This window comes from Saccopteryx bilineata, chromosome 3 (genome assembly GCF_036850765.1).
Source record: "Saccopteryx bilineata isolate mSacBil1 chromosome 3, mSacBil1_pri_phased_curated, whole genome shotgun sequence".
Classification (NCBI taxonomy): domain Eukaryota; kingdom Metazoa; phylum Chordata; class Mammalia; order Chiroptera; family Emballonuridae; genus Saccopteryx; species Saccopteryx bilineata.
In genome coordinates, this window is record NC_089492.1 from 262,648,056 (window position 1) to 262,666,420 (window position 18,365).

An 18,365-nucleotide genomic window follows, 5' to 3' on the forward strand; every position below is an offset into this window, starting at 1 on the left:
GCTTCTTCCTCCCAATAGGTCACTCTCTCCCATCTTGCAGTGCCCCTTCCAGTGTGCAAGCCAACCACAGGAATAAAGGTAAGAAATTTTTTTACTCATTTTTTGGGTCATTTTTCTATTACTACAGTAGTGTATAATACAGTATATTTACATGCTTTTCCTTTTTCTGTGGCTTAGTTGTGTTTTAATGTTCTAGATTATGATTTTACAACTGTTAGGATAGGTAAGTGACTTAGGCTAGGGCGTTTCCACTTACACCAAAATTCGGGTTACATCACTGTCATTCGTAGGTACAGAACTGTAATAACCTGAAGACTCCCTGTACCTCTGCACTCAGTATCCCCTGACTGTATTTGATTAAACTTCTAACTCCTTCACTCCACTGCTTACCACTCACCAAATGACAGTGGAGCAATGAACTGTAAAATTCATCAATCTCATCAGATTCCTTTGACTAGGAGTGTTCAAAAATTCCTAACCTAGTCTGTTCTCCAACATTAAGAACTTCAGAATCTTGGGAGTTAAAAAACCCAGGAGAACATTTAGCCCAATTCTCTTATTTCATAGATTAAGAAATAAGAGGTACAGGAAAGTGACTTGCTTCAGGACACAAAGTTTGACAAGACGAATGAAATACCTTTCTTTTTCATAAACATTATTATCCCTTATTCTAGCTTCAATAAACAGCTTTTTGTATTAAAAAGCTGTAATGTGCACATCTGTGTATATTGCTTTAACCCAACCTGCTTTGGTGAATTCTTTCAACTAACCAACCTATTTGAAAGGGAAAGAGGGAGGATATTGACAGTGACTGAAATCTTATACACTTAATGCTTTAAATGGGTGAATGCATTTTTTTTTTTTTTTTTTTTCTTTTCATTTTTCTGAAGCTGGAAACAGGGAGAGACAGTCAGACAGACTCCCGCATGCGCCCGACCGGGATCCACCCGGCACGCCCACCAGGGGCGAAGCTCTGCCCACCAGGGGGCGATGCTCTGCCCATCCTGGGCGTCGCCATGTTGCGACCAGAGCCACTCCAGCGCCTGGGGCAGAGGCCACAGAGCCATCCCCAGCGCCCGGGCCATCTTTGCTCCAATGGAGCCTTGGCTGCGGGAGGGGACAAGAGAGACAGAGAGGAAAGCGCGGCGGAGGGGTGGAGAAGCAAATGGGCGCTTCTCCTGTGTGCCCTGGCCAGGAATCGAACCCGGGTCCTCCGCACGCTAGGCCGACGCTCTACCGCTGAGCCAACCGGCCAGGGCGGGTGAACGCATTTTATTCTCACAATCTTCACAGGGTTCTGCCTTAATAAATGATGAAACTGGAGACTCAGGACAACTAATTTGTCCAAATTGGTTAGTTAAGAAGTATCTTAAGTCTCACTCCAAAGCCTACACTTTAGTCTCTACATGACTGCTGGCATCACTGACTGATAGCAGCCTCATGATTTGGCTAAGAACATGCTTATCACATTCCTGCTAATAATCTTTTTAAAAATGTAAACAGACTTTTTACAACCCTGTCTTCCCTGGGTTTTTGTTATCTCTGAATAAAAACAGAATACAAATTATAAAGTTTTGCCAGATGAAAGTAAGACACATTTTCCTCATAAATACAATAAAAAGACCAGAAAAGCCCAGGACCCCCAAAGAGAACCAGAGAAAGGACTATCTGTGCCCCTTCTAATAACCACCAAGTCAGGAAACTTGCACATCTCACTTTACTCTCTACATTCTGCTCCAACAAACTGAGTAATAATTACCTCATTTGAATTTAATCCATCAGTTGCAGCCAGAGGCACCTTCTCATGCAGCACTGTGCCAGTCACCTCTTTTATTCCAAATGCTGGAGAACCAAGGTCCTCCCTGATCCACATTTCTGCAGAGGGAGACTCCTCTAGAACAGGAGTTCCTTCTCTTGAGATAGGCACTGAATCATTGTGGACAGAATCTCCCAGGAAAGGCACACCAGCAAGGAACACTTCCTCCATAGCAGGCACTCCAGCAGCTAGAGTGTAGGGCTCCTCGAGGGTGGGTACTCGAGCAGCTGGGGCTGGGGATTGCTCTGGGGTGGGCATTGCAGTAGGTGGAGTGGAGGGCTTCTCGGGGGTGGGCACTGCAGCAGCTGGGGCTGGGGGCTCCCCGGGGGTGGGCACTGCAGCAGCTGGGGCTGGGGGCTCCTCGGGGGTGGGCACTGCAGCAGCTGGGGCTGGGGGCTCCCTGGGGGTGGTCACTGCAGCAGCTTGGGCTGGGGGCTCCTCTGCGGTGGGCACTGCAGCAGCTGGAGCTGGGGGCTCCTCGGAGGTGGGCACTGCAGCAGCTGGGGCTGGGGGCTCCACCGGGGTGGTCACTGCAGCAGCTGGGGCTGCGGGCTCCTCGGGGGTGGGCACTGCAACAGCTGGGGCTGCGGGCTCCTCGGGGGCGGGCACTGCAACAGCTGGGGCTGCGGGCTCCTCGGGGGCGGGCACTGCAACAGCTGGGGCTGTGGGCTCCTCGGGGGTGGGCACTGCAGCAGCTGGGGCTGGGGGCTCCTCGGGGGCGGGCACTGCAACAGCTGGGGCTGTGGGCTCCTCGGGGGTGGGCACTGCAGCAGCTGGGGCTGTGGGCTCCTCGGGGGTGGGCATTGCAACAGCTGGGGCTGGGGGCTCCTCGGGGGTGGGCACTGCAGCTCCTGGGGCTGCGGGCTCCTCGGGGGTGAGCACTCTAACAGTTGAAGTACTGGGTTCCTCTGGAGCAGATACTGCAGCAGCTGGAGGGAGAGAACCCTCTGGGATATACTCCCCTGTGTTGGGCATTGCAGCAGCTGAAGCAGTCTCCTCAGAAGCAGGCGCTGCAATAGCTGGGACATTCTTCTCTATGGTGACCACTGAAGCAGCTGGGACATGTGCCTCTGTGGTGGCCACTGAAGCAACTGAGACGTCCTCCTCTGGAAAGGGCATTGTGACAGCAGCTACAGCAGTTCCCTCTGAGGTGGGCACTGCAGCATCTAGGGCATCTTTCGTAGTGGGCACTGCAGCAGTTGGGGCAGGCTTCTCTGGGATGGGTATCCATTCCTCCAAAACTAGTTCAGAATTACTATCCTTGGTAATTTGTTCCCCCAGAAAGATATTCAGCAATGACTCTGAATTTCTCATTTCTTTCTCTCCTCCACTCAGAGATGCCACATTCAGCTTGGGCTTTATGTCACTCACAGTTCTCTCTCCATCGCTGCCATGGCTCCATTCTCCATCCAGCAGGTGCAGACTCAGAATCTCTGACTCTGAGGACTTTCTCTGGAGATCCTCGAAGACCTGCTCTGGGAAGTCTCTGTGATGTGCTGGGGCTCGGTCCTCCAAAAGCTGGGTTTCATAACCTAGCTCTTGTGCCTCACTATGAACTTTCTCCATGGACAGTTCACAAAGGTCCACATCTCCCAAGGACATCAGACTATCTTCTTGATTAACAGCTCCTTTCTCACTTTCCAAATGAAACTTATCTGTTAGTAAATGTGAACCATATGATAATACCTCTACTTCAGATTGTGAGGTAATATCTGTTAGTTCATAGCTAAAAGCAGAACTGAAGGGGACCCTCTCAATACTCCCCTCAATTAGACTGTAGTCTACCTCAGACAAACTGCCATTTTCTTTGGCCAGCTCAGCTTCAAAGGCTGGTAACTTTTCTTTACAAGAAGCCCTGCAATCAGAGCTGGGCAATGTTTCTGGGTCTAGCTTTCCTGGTGACTCTAGGCCAGCAGGGTGTCCAAATATAAATTCCACTGCAGTCTTGGGGATAAAAGGCACTTTTCCACACTCCTCCTCACTAACAATGGAAGTGTCCCTTGTGATATCAGAGTGGGAACTAAGTTCCATAGCATTAGACACCTGAGAAGAATCCAGGGCATTAAAATATTCACAATCCATTCCAGTATCATCTTTCACACTTACATTTAAAATGCCTACATGCTCCTTTTCTAAGGCAGCCCCTGGAAAATTACTAACTACAAGTGAATTTTCTGTATCCTGGGATGGGGCCAGCCCTTCAGAAGAGACTTGCTTCTCCAGCTCAACTAGAGAAGTTACTCCTTCTTCACATAAACATTCTTTTTCAAGTTCAAGGAACATCTGCACTGAATCTGTGTCAGAGAGCTGCTCTGAATCATCTGGACCAACAGTGTATTCTAAATCAGAAGCAAGACCCTCTAGCTCCTGGGCAGTTCTGTTTTTCAGCTCACCTACTGCACTCTCACCTGTGAGAACACAATTGTAATCAAGAGGGGTATCCTTCAGAACAGAAGCCAAATGGTTCTCAACTGGCTGTAAGTCATCCGAGCAACAAATCTGACCAAGAGCTAGGTGGTCAAAAGTCCCCAAGGCAGCAGCTGAGCAATCGGATCCATCCTCCACCACTGCTACAGCATTTGCTTGTTCTCTTTCTTCAAAAATATCTGCCAGGCTGTTCTTTCTCTCATTCGCAATTAGAAAAGTCTTTCCTCTCTCTGACAATTTCTCTTCCTCCCACTCTTCCTCAACCGTCATCATAATCCATCGCTCATCCTCCTCAAACTTTAGTTCAGACTCTGTTTTCTCTCTCAGGCCGGGGGTTATGAGAACATGCGAATCTAGATCCAACAGCTCTTCACTCAGGCAAGGGGAGAGAGGTGGCATTTCCACAGTGCAAGCTGTGTCCCCAAGGGGGTGCTGCTTCTCACTGAAGCCTCCCTTAGCCAAACTTTTCATGGCTCTGGGCCAGGTTGCACTTGAGAATCTGTGTTCCTGCATTACATCTGTGTTACCACTAGCTGCTGCAGCTTCTGGTTCTAGAGGCTGGAATTCATGGGGAGAGCTCTCACTGTGCTGCTGAAATCTGAAGTCTTGGTGGTCTTCACTTAAGTTTTTTACATCCTGTCCTTCTGAAATACCTATGGATTTGTACACATGTTCCAGAGTTACTGACTCTGACTGCGGTTCCCTGTGGTCCAAATGACCAGAACTTTCTGTTAATGCAGAACTGGACTCCTTCTTCTCTTGCAAGGAAGGATTGGAAACACCAGCTTCTGAAACCTCACTGAGAGAAGCTTCCATTCTTTCTGCAAATTCTGGGAAATTGGGTGGCATGAAGGACTTCCATGACCTCCTGTTAATATTGTCTTTGCGTTCTGCATTTGGCCGCCTTCTGGGCGGCACAGGTGCTGACTTCTGCACATCACTGCTTAGCTTCAGTGCATCAAATATTATTCTCTCATCTAGCTTTTTCCCTTCTGATGCTCTAGACTCAAAAACATTAGATGCTGCTCCTAATGTACCGTTGCTGGATATAGTACTTCCTTCCATCTTTTCCATGGTGCTTTTTGAAGTCTGATTAAGCTTTGACCCCTGGTCAATTTGTTCATTTATCCTCATTGTATCATATATAGACCGCTGTGGAACATAGCAATCCTCTATATAGCCATCCTCTTCCTCTCCTTTCCCCAGACAGGTGGGGTTCTGCCTTAAACAGTCTGGCCTGCTGAGTGGCTTTCCCATACTTTTTCAATCAAAATGAACCATCAACCTTTAAAAATCTTTCTTGAGTTTCCCCAAAATGCATTCTGCATAAGTTAAAAATCCCTTTACATGTTCATAATCCCAAACCACCAACTGGCTCTGCCCTCCAGAAAGGCCTGTAAGTCCCACTTTGAAACCATCCTGGGAGAAACTAAGAGCAACAGCTTTTTCCTCATAGGTTAGCAGCCGCATAGTTGCAGGTTAGTGGTATAATTTAATCAACAAACAAAATAATTCCTTGTATGGCTTTTTTTTTAAAGAGCACGGCTCTTTCTAATTTAGTCAATAAAAAAAATCATCTGATATTGACAAGTCTTATTCAATATCTAGTTCCACTCACTTCTCATCCAGAGTTGGAAGCAGAGGATTTTACCGATTGTGTCCTTTAACAATGGCACAGCCTCTCTAGTCTTCATGTATGGCCCAAGCTCCTAAGAATTCCTCTCATTTTAGCCTCAGTTCCAGCCCTGGAGAGTCCAGCTGGTCTGAATTAGCCATTCGTCCTCCCTAGTTCTGGTGTTTGCATTTGAACTGGGCTGGTCGGCGGATATTCCTGCAACTTTAAACAGGAAGTCCTTCATTCGGGGCCAGTTTGGGGCTTCCTGTCTCCAAAACATCATGGCATTGTTGTGGCTCCCAGAAGAGTCCTGCGCTGTGGTCGCAAAACAAGGAGAGTGGAGCCCGGCTCTGGGCCTTTGAGAGGCCGGCAGGCTGCAGTAGCCGCCGAGGGTCTGTCGGAAGGGCTCGCTCAGCGCGGCCCACTCCCCCGCACCATGCTGCGCACCCCGGGGGCCAGGGTTGCCTCACCGCTGGCTGGCAGGTGGCTCCGGGCCGCGCCGGCCTCCAGTCCCGCGCTCAGGAAGTTAGTTTGTCCCTCCGGCAGCTGAGTCCCGCGTGCTGTGGTTGCCGCTTCCCCCGCCGCCGCCAGTCCCCGGGCCGCAGCCGCCGCGCCGTGGGCTGCATGTCAAGCAGCCGCCTCTATTCTCCGCCGCCGCTGGCCCCGCCGTCCTCCCGGCCCGCAGCTGTCACGGTCCCGGCATGCAAACTTCTGGCTGGGAACAAAAGGCTCCACTCGGGCCGGGCGGGGGCGAGCCTTCCTCCCTCGTGCCGTTTGCCCGCGGCTTGCTGGAAGCGCTGGGCTGGTGGGCGGCTCTCCACCCCCTCCCCGCGCCGCCGCACCACGCCGCCCCGCCCGGGCAGCCCCCCTGGAAGCCCGGAGCCCGACGCAGAGAGCTCAGGGGAGGAGGGCGGAGAGGGAGCGGGCGGGGGCAGGAAAAAGGAGAGACCGGAGCTGAGAGGGAGGGGGCGGCGGAGAGGATTGGAGGCCGAGGCACCGGGGGAGGGGCTTCTGCGCGGTTCGGGGCGAGAGAGCCCGGGCGCCAGCCGCTCGGCTCAGCAAGCCCACGCCCCCCGCGGCCCTCAGGCCGGAGGGAAAGCCCCGCCCCCGGGAGGGCGAGAGGAGGGGAGCCGCACCGCGCGAGTCTCTGCCGCACCACAAATCCCCTGACAAAGAAAAGTCCCGCCCTCTTCCCCCCCACCCCCGGCCCAGCCCCCTACCTCCCAGGGTCCTGTCCCATCCTGCCGGGCTGCGCGCCCAGCCCAAGGGCGAGTGAACCGAAAGGGGTGCTCTCGCCTCCCCCAGCTGGCTTTGGCAAGGGCCACTCAGGGCCCCATCTGCCGGTAGGGTCGCGCTGGCTGCCACGGGCCGCCTGCCTGGCTGTCGGCTCCAGCTCTCCCGCCAAGGGCTGTCCGAGTCCCTCCAATGTCACCTTTAGGGCTCTCCTGCAGAGCCCAAGAACACTCCAGTCTTAAACCTGGCACTTTTTGGTTGTCTGAAGGAATTTGGCCACGCTCAGAGACCAAGTTATTGGATAAACTCTAGGCACCTTCTCGCTTCCCCTTCTCACATCAGGTCGTGGTCCTTTCTCCCACCAGTATTTCTCTGCTCACAGACCTGAGCGGTGTCAACGAATGAGGAATGGGGATTGAGGGAAGGGGGCAGTGGAGACCTCAGCAGCGGCGCCCCCGTCCAAACACCTGGGCTCCTTTATAACTACACACACCCAAAGAAACCCGAGCCAGCTGAAAAGCATGATTCTATATTTCAAGTTTGAAGATGGAAAATTCTAGAGAACGGTGGCCCACAATCCTGTCCACAGTGTTTGGCTTTTAGGAAAGCCTAGTCACCTGGAGACAGTTAAACAAAGAAAGTAGAAAGGGCAACCCAGGAAAACTGTCCGCCAGAGGCAGCTACATTTCTGAAGGAGAAATATAGCTCCCTTTGTGAGGGTCATTTTCTATAGGAAAAAAAAATCTATTAAAATTTCTGAATCTCTGGACTGTGTGGTCAATAAGACAAACTTAATGGAAAAGTGAAGCCAATAAATAGTTGGTGTGTAGAGCTCTGGCAGTGAAACCCTGAAGGGAGCCTGAGGCTTAGGGAGCCAGAGAGGTCCTTGGCAGAAATGAGGTGTGGACTTATGCCTGTGCTCAGAATTAAACAACTAAAAGACCTTGCACTGGCAAACTGCTTTCACTACTTCTCACTTTGAAAGAGGTTGTTGATCAATTCGGCCCACTCAAATCCAAAAGACTCTCTCCCATCTGTAAACTGAAAGAGGGGGTGCAGGCTAGATTGTGTTTTGACTGCCTTTCTAACTTTAATATTCTTTAGTACTAAAACTTTTAAAGAAGCTGCCCTGGAATCCTGAATCCCTCTGGTCCTATACTGCAAGACAATAGAAGTACTGTCTTCTCAGGAACAAATAACAGAAAGAACCAAAAATGGTTGACATAGAGAAGGTTCTAGGCAATCCAGTCAATAAGAAGTATCTGAAGGAATAGGACGTGGGAGGAAGGAAGCTTGTTCTGGACGGCTCCTTAAACTGACACATGAAGATCCAAGGGCAGATTTCAAACAACAAAGAGCTTTCTCACAGCTATTCAAAGAATTGGGTGTCTCTTAAAGTGATCCCATTCCTGACTCTGGAGGTGTTTGCGCAGAAATTCAAGCAATCACTTGGTAAAGATTTGGGGAAACATTTACAAATCCTCTATCAGTTTGTTTAGAATAAATTTTAAGGTCCATTCTAACTCTGAAACACTGATCATAGGGCTTGATCAACTTACAGATCTGATACTTAACATTTCAGGGAATGCAGGTTTTAATTTTCCTTTAATTATTCAGTACAACTGGAAAAACCCAGGGAAGGCAAGATAACTTTCACTAACAAATCTCTCTGGCCAAACACATTCACTTAAGTGTTCAGATATCATAACACTGTTTAGTGTGCCAGGCCCCTCTGGTTGGAAGAATCTGAGGAATTCTGGCTCTGGACTAAGGGTGGGTGGTTATTCTATTATAAAGAATGATCTTGATGTGGAATCACAAACTTCCCAGGCAGAAATTCCTTTCCTGTTTCTTCACCATGTCAAGTGCCAATCAATTCAGTCTTTTCTGGTCTTCTCCCTCCCCACACCTATCTACCCTATTCTCACCATTCTCACCAATGCTCCACATTATAATATAAATAAATAAGTGAAGCATTTTAGCAACTATGAAGTTCGAATTCAAATTACTTTTCAACTGAAGTCACACTCTCTGACTAAAGCATTAAGACAGTATTATAGAAAAACCTCCCCAAAGTGCAAACACAACCTTATAAAAAGGATTACATAAAGTTACCCAATCCCCCACCCACCTGCCAAAACAAAGCCAAAGGGTGCTTTGCTCCTACTTTATCATCTGTATGTGTTTAGAAAGAAATCAAGAGAGGAAGCACAATGTCACTTTCCTTTGTGTTTTATTTTTTATCTGTTCATGAGTTTCTCCTTAGTTTTGGTATGTGGAACTCTGCCAGTAGCCATCACAGTCTAAAATAAATACCTGATACGACGTTCAGCCTCTTGTTACCCTGATAGCTCCAACAACAACAACAAAAGCATCTGTTTATTTTATATGCTACCTGTAAACTTTTTAAAGAAGTATAGGGAGCTCCAGAGAACCACTTCGGATGCTTCCCCACTCCTGCAACCACAGATATATGTGTGGATGCCAAATTTCAAATTAGTTTCCAGTTAGTTGATTAGAGAGTTCAAAGAATTCTCTATTCATTTAGAAATTCCTAAGAACAGAATTTGGTGTCCGATTTTCCTTCAGTGAATTTAGAAGAAAGAATAATCTGGGCCCTTCCTCCTGTCTTCCTAATTAAAGACTGCCAGATAGAGCCTCTTCACATCCTAACACAGTTCCCTTTCCAAGTTTTGGACCTGGCCCTTTGCCTTTGTTCCAGACTTAAACCTTACACTCTTAGGACAATATGGAGACCCTAATCCACACTTCCTCAGATTCTATAATGACTTTTCACCCCACTCCCACTCCTCCTGGAGGATTAGTGCTGATTAGAGGAAGATACAGAAGACCGGTTGGATCTTGCACACTTTAAATCTACAAAATGCCTTTCATTGCAGGATCTCTGGAGTTTACAGGCATTTATTTAGTGGCAAGTGGAAACTCCACAGTATTAGTCTGTACCTGTTGGGCATCAGTTATTACCATCCTTTGGTGCTTTTATTATATAGAGGGCTACTGAGTGGCTCATTAAGCAATATGGCAAGATGTGAGACTTGTTTTAAATGGGATACTACAGACTTTCATGCTATTTGAGCTTTCATGTATAACTTTCCACATACTCTGCAGGAACCCTCATGACCCCTAAAGTCCCATCCTGCTTGTAGACTTTCCAAAAGACAGTGTATTAATCCCTCTTTCAGTCACTCACCAAGACAGCGGTGATGACAGAAGCATGGGGCTTTGCAAGTTAGAAAAGACCTAACAAAAGAAAGGGAGGATGGGAGACAGGAGGAATGAGAGAAGGGTTTATAGAGGGAATCAAGTTTATTCATTAGGACTTGTATACAGGGTGAGGCAAAAGTAGGTCTACAGTTGTTCATATGGAAAATAACAATAAATCATAATACAAAAATACTCTATGTTTCACATACTCACAACTGTAAACCTACTTATGCTTTACCCTGTATACAGAGCTGGTGAAGAGAAGTGAAGGGCAAGAGGTAAGAAACCTAAAAAGGCATGGACCCCAAAGAAGCAAATCTGAAATGAAGTCAGTGTGGCTTAAATACAGGTATATGAAAAGGAAAAATGGGAGGTCAGTGTGGTAAGAAGCTCAAGGCCAGTTCACCAGGGCCCATGAATGCCAAGCCAAGGAATTTATGCTTTATTCAGAAAACTAGCAGTATATCAAGATTTTTTTATTTAAAATTACCAGGGGGCCTAAGAGTTATTGAGCAGTATATGAAAAGGTTGCTAAAAATTTGAGACTGGAAGCTTATTCAACGCCATTTAATAATATATTTTCTCATTTAAAAAATCTAAATTCTCAATTTATAAATGAATCTTGGAGGGGTAAACTTACTTGTCTGAAGTCACACAGCTATTAAATTTCTGGATTCTTAGGATTTGAGCCTAGGTCTGTAGATGCTGCATTGGTATCAGCATCTACAGAATAGCATGTGGATGGGAATATAGAATAGACTGTGGATGGGAAAACTGAAGCTGAAGCAATCAGTTAGGAAAATTACATAGTTCAGACAAGAGGTAATGAAAGCCTGAACTTGTAAAAATGGTGGGGCTGCGAAAGAAACTGCAGAGGCAGTAGATTTGGACTTCACAACTCATCAGAGAGAAAGTGAGAGGTTAGGGGGGAAAATAAAACTTAAAATAATGCTATATAGCATTACTCTTAGATTCCTGAGGGCATAGTAATACTATAAAAAAGCAGCAGGGAGGAAGAAAATACTTGAAGATAACAAATCCAATTTAGAACATACCGATATGAAGACTCAAAGGCTACCCATGTGGTAGTGTCCAGAAAGGCCCCTCAAACAAAAAGTTGAAGTTCGGGGTAGAGATACAGATTTGGACACCTTCTCCAATAAACAGTGAAGGGCTAGACATCCCAGGGGTTGCATGTGGAGACAGAAGAGAAGGCAGATAATGGAATTTCAGGAAGCACGTGTTTGAGAGGTAGGAAGACAAACCAAGAAGAAAGCAGAAGAGCAACCAGAGAAGAGAATGGAGAGTACAATGTCAGGGAAGTAAATGGGCACGAGGTTTTTAAGAAATGCTGCATAACAGATGAGGAGTACAATGAGTTAGACATGGCCGCTAACTAGACTTGGCAACTAGGAAGTCAGTGAACACTTACAAGAGAACAGTTTCAGTGCAGTAATGGGGACTGGGTTAGATTATAGGAGTTAAGGATAAGCTGTGGTGAGAAAGTCAGTATTGGTCTTCCCTTCTTCTTGAGGCTCTGTGCTTTTGGCTTTCATGACACCATACTATCCTGATGCCACCTTCCTAGCCAGTCTTTGTCTCTCTTGGCTACTCCTGTCCTCTTAACCTTATGAGTAGTAAGTTTTTTGTTAACCCTTTGAGTGAGGATGTGCACGAATGTTCGTACTACTCAAAGGGTTAAGGCAAATAATTTTACAAGGTGTATTGCTGATTCTTTTCTTTTCATTCATTCAATAAATATTTATTTGGTCTACTATGTATCCTAAACCATTCTAGGCATTAAGAGAGAATGATGAGCAAGACAGGGTCAGACGCTTACATTCTGGTAGGGGAGACAGACATTCATTTTAATTTAACCGTGATAAGTAGCCTGAAAACAAAGCAAACAGTGCTAAGAAATCATGTTTAAGGGGCCCAAAGTAGCCTGGTTGTTCAGGTTTTCCAGAGAAAGTGACCATGTGGGCTTTCATCTGGGACTAAGAACAGTCTTTCCAATAATAGGGTTGCATGGCTTCACAACCTTCACAAATGAATAATTTCACAAATTTGCTTAGCTATTTCTATGAAACAGGTCCCTCGGTCAAACCTCCAAGGAATCTTGCTATAGGGGTCCTCTCTCCAGTAATAGAAAATGAGGTAGAATAAATAATACAGGGGAAAGAAATTTCTAAAAACTGTCTCTTTCATTTTGATAATAAAAGAATTTTTGTCATTAATCACAAGTAACTTAGGTTTGAATTTAAAGAATTAGGCCAAAATCAGAGCTCTTCCTTTGGGAGTGAAGAGATATTACCTGGTTCATTTGAATGGGTGCAATAAATTCAAGCTGGAGAAGGCCTAATATTAGTCAAATTTCTTTCAATTCTTATCATTTTCCACCTCTGACTCGTATGTATAAATATTATAAACACATATTTGCTGAAAATGTGAAGAATTATAGCTAGTCTATAAAACATCTTGATGTGGTATATGCAGAGAGATGAATTATATCTGTTTTTAAGCCGTTTTCCTCTGAAATTAGGCTATTTCCCCCTTCACATCTTAATGTTTTAATTAACAACTGATTAATATTAAGCGGTGTCTCTTCCCAAGATGCTGACTTGGTAGTTGCCACTGTATGGCAACAGAGGAGAGAACGTGGTCTGTGTTAAAAGCTAATTAGGCCAAGGACCCTGAAATCATTAAAGCTGATCTGATGGGCCTGACCAGGCGGTGGCGCAGTGGATACAGCGTCGGACTGGGATGCAGATGACCCAGGTTCGAGACCCCCGAGGTCGCCAGCTTGAGCGCAGGCTCATCTGGTTTGAACAAAAGCTCACCAGCTTGAGCCCAAGGTCGCTGGCTCCAGCAAGGGGTTACTCGGCCTGCTGAAGGCCCGCGGTCAAGGCACATATGAGAAAGCAATCAATGGACAACTAAGGTGTCACAATGAAAAACTGATGATTGATGCTTTTCATCTCTCTGTTCCTGTCTGTCTGTCCCTGTCTATCCCTCTCTCTGACTCATTCTCTGTCTCTGTAAACAAATAAATAAAAAGTAAAAAGAGCAGATATAATAAATATATAATAGATAAAAAAAAATAAAGCTGATCTGATGGGTAACTATGACTAGGGGAAGTCACTGAGCTGCTGCTGGCTTCTGGTTAATTCTGGTTAATGATTATAAAAATAACATTGATTTGCCTGATGAGTGGTGGTGCAGTGGATAAAGTATCAATCTGGGACACTGAGGGCCCAGGTTTGAAACCATGAGGTCACCAGCCTAAAGTCCAAGATCACTGGCTTGGCTTGAGCCCCCCAGTCACGGCACATATGAGAAGCAATCAATAAACATCTAAAGTGACAAAACTATGAGTTGATGCTTCTCATCCCTCTACCTTCCTGCTTTTCCCTCTCCCTCTCTCTCTATTGCAATAAAAATAAAAGAACAATAAAAAAAGAAAATACCACTGATTTGTAGAGCACATGAGCCAAGGTCAAAATGGTCTCAAAAACTCACTTGCTGTGGGATTCTGATATGAACAAATTCATGAATAAATGAGTAAACATGTATATGTATGTACATGTACATAAAGTATATTTAAAGATATGTTAAGAGAGTCATGACCTAAACACACCTATGTATTGCTACTCTAGAATTAGAAACAAGCTATACATTTACTACCCACAAAAACTGCTCAGGGAGGCTGTTTGTCCATCCACTTATTTCACTGCTGTTATCAAATTAATTTTACTTTATCCTATTTTCAGTTTTCCAAGGAGAAATGAATGAATCTATTCTTCAGCTGGGCTGTATCTCAAGTCTTCTGGAGAATGATCATCCCTAGGCACAAAGGGCATAACTTCCCTTATTGTTTAATATAAAATTATTTCATAACATTCTAATTTGTAGGTCTGGATAAGCTTTTATTTTCTTTTAGTGAGAGAGAGAAAAAGAGAAAGAGAGGAAGGGAGATGAGAGGCATCAACTCATAGTTGTGACACTTGAGTTGTTCAATGGTTGCTTCTCATACATGTCTTGACAGGGTGGGGGTGGGGTGGGGGTGTCCTCCAGCTGAGCCAATGATTCCTTGCACAAGCCAGCGACCCTGGGCTTCAAGCCACTGACCTTTGGGCTCAAGCCAGCAACCATGGGATCATGTCGATGATCCCACACTCCAGCTGGTGAGCCTGTGCTCAAACCAGATGAGCCTGCACTCAAGCCGGCAACCTTTGGGCGCTCTGTGCCACCACCAGTTGGACTGAATAACCTCTTTAAATAAAAGGACATTATCATTAACTGAGCACTTAATATATGCCTAATACTTTCATTTACATCAATTTTTATAAAACCCCCAAAGTTATGATTTACCATTGTTTACATTGAAGTAACTATACAAAGGTTAAGTAATTCCCCCAAGGTCACACAGGTAGTAAATGATAGATAGCATTCAAAACTGGATATTTCGACATGTTAAGGACACTACTCTTTTATGGATTCTTGCTGTATTGGCCAAGAGTTTGCTTAAAGGCTTTAATCACTGTAAAAAAAAAATAGAAGACTGTATAAAGAAGATATGACACATATACACCAGGGTATACTATTCAGCCATAAGAAATGATGATATCAGATCACTTACAACAAAATGGTGGGATCTTGATAACATTATATGGAATGAAATAAGTAAATCAGAAAAAAACAAGAACTGCAGGATTCCATACATTGGTGGGACCTAAAAACAAGTCTAAGAGACACGGACAAGAGTGTGGTGGTTGGGGGGGGGAGGGGGAGAGGGAGAGGGGGAGGAGGAGGGGCACAAAGAAAACTAGATAGAAGGTGACAGAGGACAATCTGACTTTGGGTGATGGGTATGCAACAGAATTGAATGACAAGATAACCTGGAGCCCTGGCCGGTTGGCTCAGCGGTAGACCGTCGGCCTAGCGTGCGGAGGACCCGGGTTCGATTCCCGGCCAGGGCACACAGGAGAAGCGCCCATTTGCTTCTCCACCCCTCCGCCGCGCTTTCCTCTCTGTCTCTCTCTTCCCCTCCCGCAGCCAAGGCTCCATTGGAGCAAAGATGGCCCGGGCACTGGGGATGGCTCTGTGGCCTCTGCCTCAGGCACTAGAGTGGCTCTGGTCGCAACATGGCGACGCCCAGGATGGGCAGAGCATCGCCCCCTGGTGGGCAGAGCGTTGCCCCTGGTGGGCGTGCCAGGTGGATCCCGGTCAGGCGCATGCGGGAGTCTGTCTGACTGTCTCTCCCTGTTTCCAGCTTCAGAAAAATTTAAAAAAATAAATAAATAAATAAAAAGATAACTGGACATGTTTTCTTTGAATATATGTACCCTGATTTATTGATGTCACCCCATTAAAATTAATAAAAATTTATTTATTAAAAAAAATATTTGGGGGGGGGACAAGGAAGATTTAAATGTGGACAAGCTATTAGAAGTTATTAAGGAATTATTGTTAATTTTGTTCGGTATGATCGTGATATTGTAGTTAAGTTTTTTTAAAAGTCCTTATCTGTTAGAAACACATACTCAAGTACTTATATGTGAAATAATATGAAGCTTGGATTTGCTTTTAAATATTTCAGCAAATAATAATAATAAACAAGTGAATGAAAAATAAACAAAGGAATGAATAAAAAAAAACCAAACTGGATATTTCATTCAAGTTTTCCCAATATACCAAGCTGTCAAAGTATGAAGACTATTCTTAATTGCCAACTAGTTGAATAAAAGTCAATGATTCTAAAGCGATGGGTAATTACAAAGCAGCATTTCAGAATCTGGCTTTCTTCAAGTACATCAGCAATAGCAAGTTTTTCTTCCCTAGTTTTGCTTTGTTCAGGTTAACACTAAAATGAAACTGTGTTCTGCCTGACCTGTGGTGGCGCAGTGGATCAAGCATCCACCTGGAATGCTGAAGTCGCCGGTTCAAAACCCTGGACTTGCCCGGTCAAGGCACATGTGGAAGTTGATGCTTCCTGCTCCACCCCCCCTTCTCTCTCTCTCTGTCTATCTCTCTGTCTCTCTTCTGTAAAATGAATAAATAAAAAAAATAATTAAAAAAAAAATGAAACTGTGTTCCTTTAACATATGCTATCTAGTAGAGAAGGAAGGGCTCCCAGAGACCAGATGGAGAGGTGAGAAATCCAGGCAAGGATCAGAATTTCTGGACACACAAGGATATATATACTTCAAGTCTTGGAGATTAGAGAGCATTTTGAATCCTCACATGGCCTTATAAAATAAAGAGCATTTATCCAATCGTGGAATATTTACTAAACTCCAAGTATATGTAAACCAATATGCTAATTACTTTGAGGGACACAAAAACAGATGATAGGACAAATGCATATAATCAAAAAAATGCAAACGTGAGGCCTGACCTGTGGTAGCGCAGTGGATAAAGCATTGACCTGAAACGCTGAGGTCGCTGGTTCAAAACACTGCACTTACCTGGTCAAGGTACTATGAAATTAGATGCTTCCTGCTCCTCCCCACCCTCCTCTATAAAATGAATAAATAAAATTTTTTTAAAAACTGCAAACATGAGGCAGTATATGATAAAGGCCAAATATTAAGCAATTTAGGGGATCAGGAATAGTGAGCTGATGAGATCAAGAAGGCTTTATGGGACTTGAATTAAGCCTTCAGGTGTTAATATATAAGGAGTATTGGGGATAAGTGGATGGAGTGAAGGTCCATATAGGAATTAAGACAGGAAAAATAGGATAAAAATGTAGTTTCCAAGACTAGAGAAAGAAAAGACTGAGCATAAATGTAGACCAGTTCTGAAGGAGGCCACCATTTAATTCATCAGATTAGATATCTCCTGCATTGATTGGGGAGGGGTGAGGGATAAGCACTCACAGAAAGAAGGGTGAATACAGATAGGAGCTAAGAGAAAACCACCTTGGAGGCCCAACTCTTAGAAGGCTACAGCATAATTTTTTTTTTCCGTGGGAATCATGTGCATACACACTGGCTGTCCAATCACACTGGCTCTCTGCATTCTGAACAGAGGATCCTTTGTTCCCAACAGCAAAGCTCAAAAGAGACCAAGTCTGATAAAATCACACTGAGACCAGTACTCCCAGCTGGTGCAGGGCTGATGCCATTCCATTACACACCCTACGGGAAGCAGCTCGAGATACACAGCTGATTGATTTCCACAGCAGGAGCCTTGTGGCAGGGTGGGGTGGGGACTGGTCAAGCATGGAGAAAATTCTTTAGACAGTGACTCAAATTAGTTCACCAAGATCCTGACTTTACCCAGCAGATCTGCATAAGTCACTCTCAGAACTAACACTATTTCTTAACTAATTTTCAAAAAAAAGGGGGAGGAAAACCAGGAAGCTTCCCTAGGCAGTGAAACTATTTCATCAGTTAACTCTTACTTGTCATGGAATCTGAAGAGAGCAAAATATCAAAACCCTTATCTTTGCAGAAGTGGGCTGAATAACAGTCTGAGTAGCAGACTCCCCAGTCATGATAATTAATAAATGTCTCTGGACAGTGTAAAATATTTCCCAAAGGGCAAAACTGCCCCCTCTACAGTTGAGAACCACTGGTTAAGCATGATCTTTGGGTGCCAAAAAGACCTTTCCATCCCCAGCTCTACATTTACTTTACTTGCTATGTGACTTAAACAAGTTACTTAACATCTTCAAGTCTGTTTTCTTATCTGCAACTAAGATTTTTTTTTGTTTACTTTTATTTTTTTAATTGACTTGAGAGAGGGAAAGGGAGAGAGGGAGGAGAGAGATGAGGAGCATCAACTTATAGTTACTTCACTTTAGTTATTCAGTAATTGATTCTTAGACATGCCTTGACCAGGGGCCTAAAGCCAAGCCAGTGACCTCTTGCTCAAGCCAGAAACCTTGGGTTCAAGTCAGTGACCTTAGGGTTCAAGCCAGTGATCTTGGGATCATGACGATAATCCTGTGCTCAAGCTGGTGACTTTGGAGTTTCAAACCAGGGTCTTCAGCACTCTGGGCCGACACACTATCCACTGAGCCACCACAGGTCAGGCTGCAAC

General features: G+C 45.2%; 1 protein-coding gene across 12 annotated transcripts in view; it reads right to left on the bottom strand.

Annotated features, from left to right (window-relative positions):
- Positions 1-18,365, bottom strand: part of MACF1 (microtubule actin crosslinking factor 1) — a 370,346-nt gene that overhangs the window by 63,274 nt on the left and 288,707 nt on the right. The window contains exon 1 of one of the 12 annotated variants that reach the window (XM_066269584.1): positions 1,760-6,714. The exons of the other annotated variants lie outside the window; for them this stretch is intronic. Within the exon in view, the coding sequence (XP_066125681.1) occupies positions 1,760-5,500 (3,741 nt within the window). The 5' untranslated portion in view covers positions 5,501-6,714. Of the gene's footprint in view, positions 1-1,759; positions 6,715-18,365 lie in introns of those variants that run through there. 12 annotated transcript variants of the gene reach the window in all.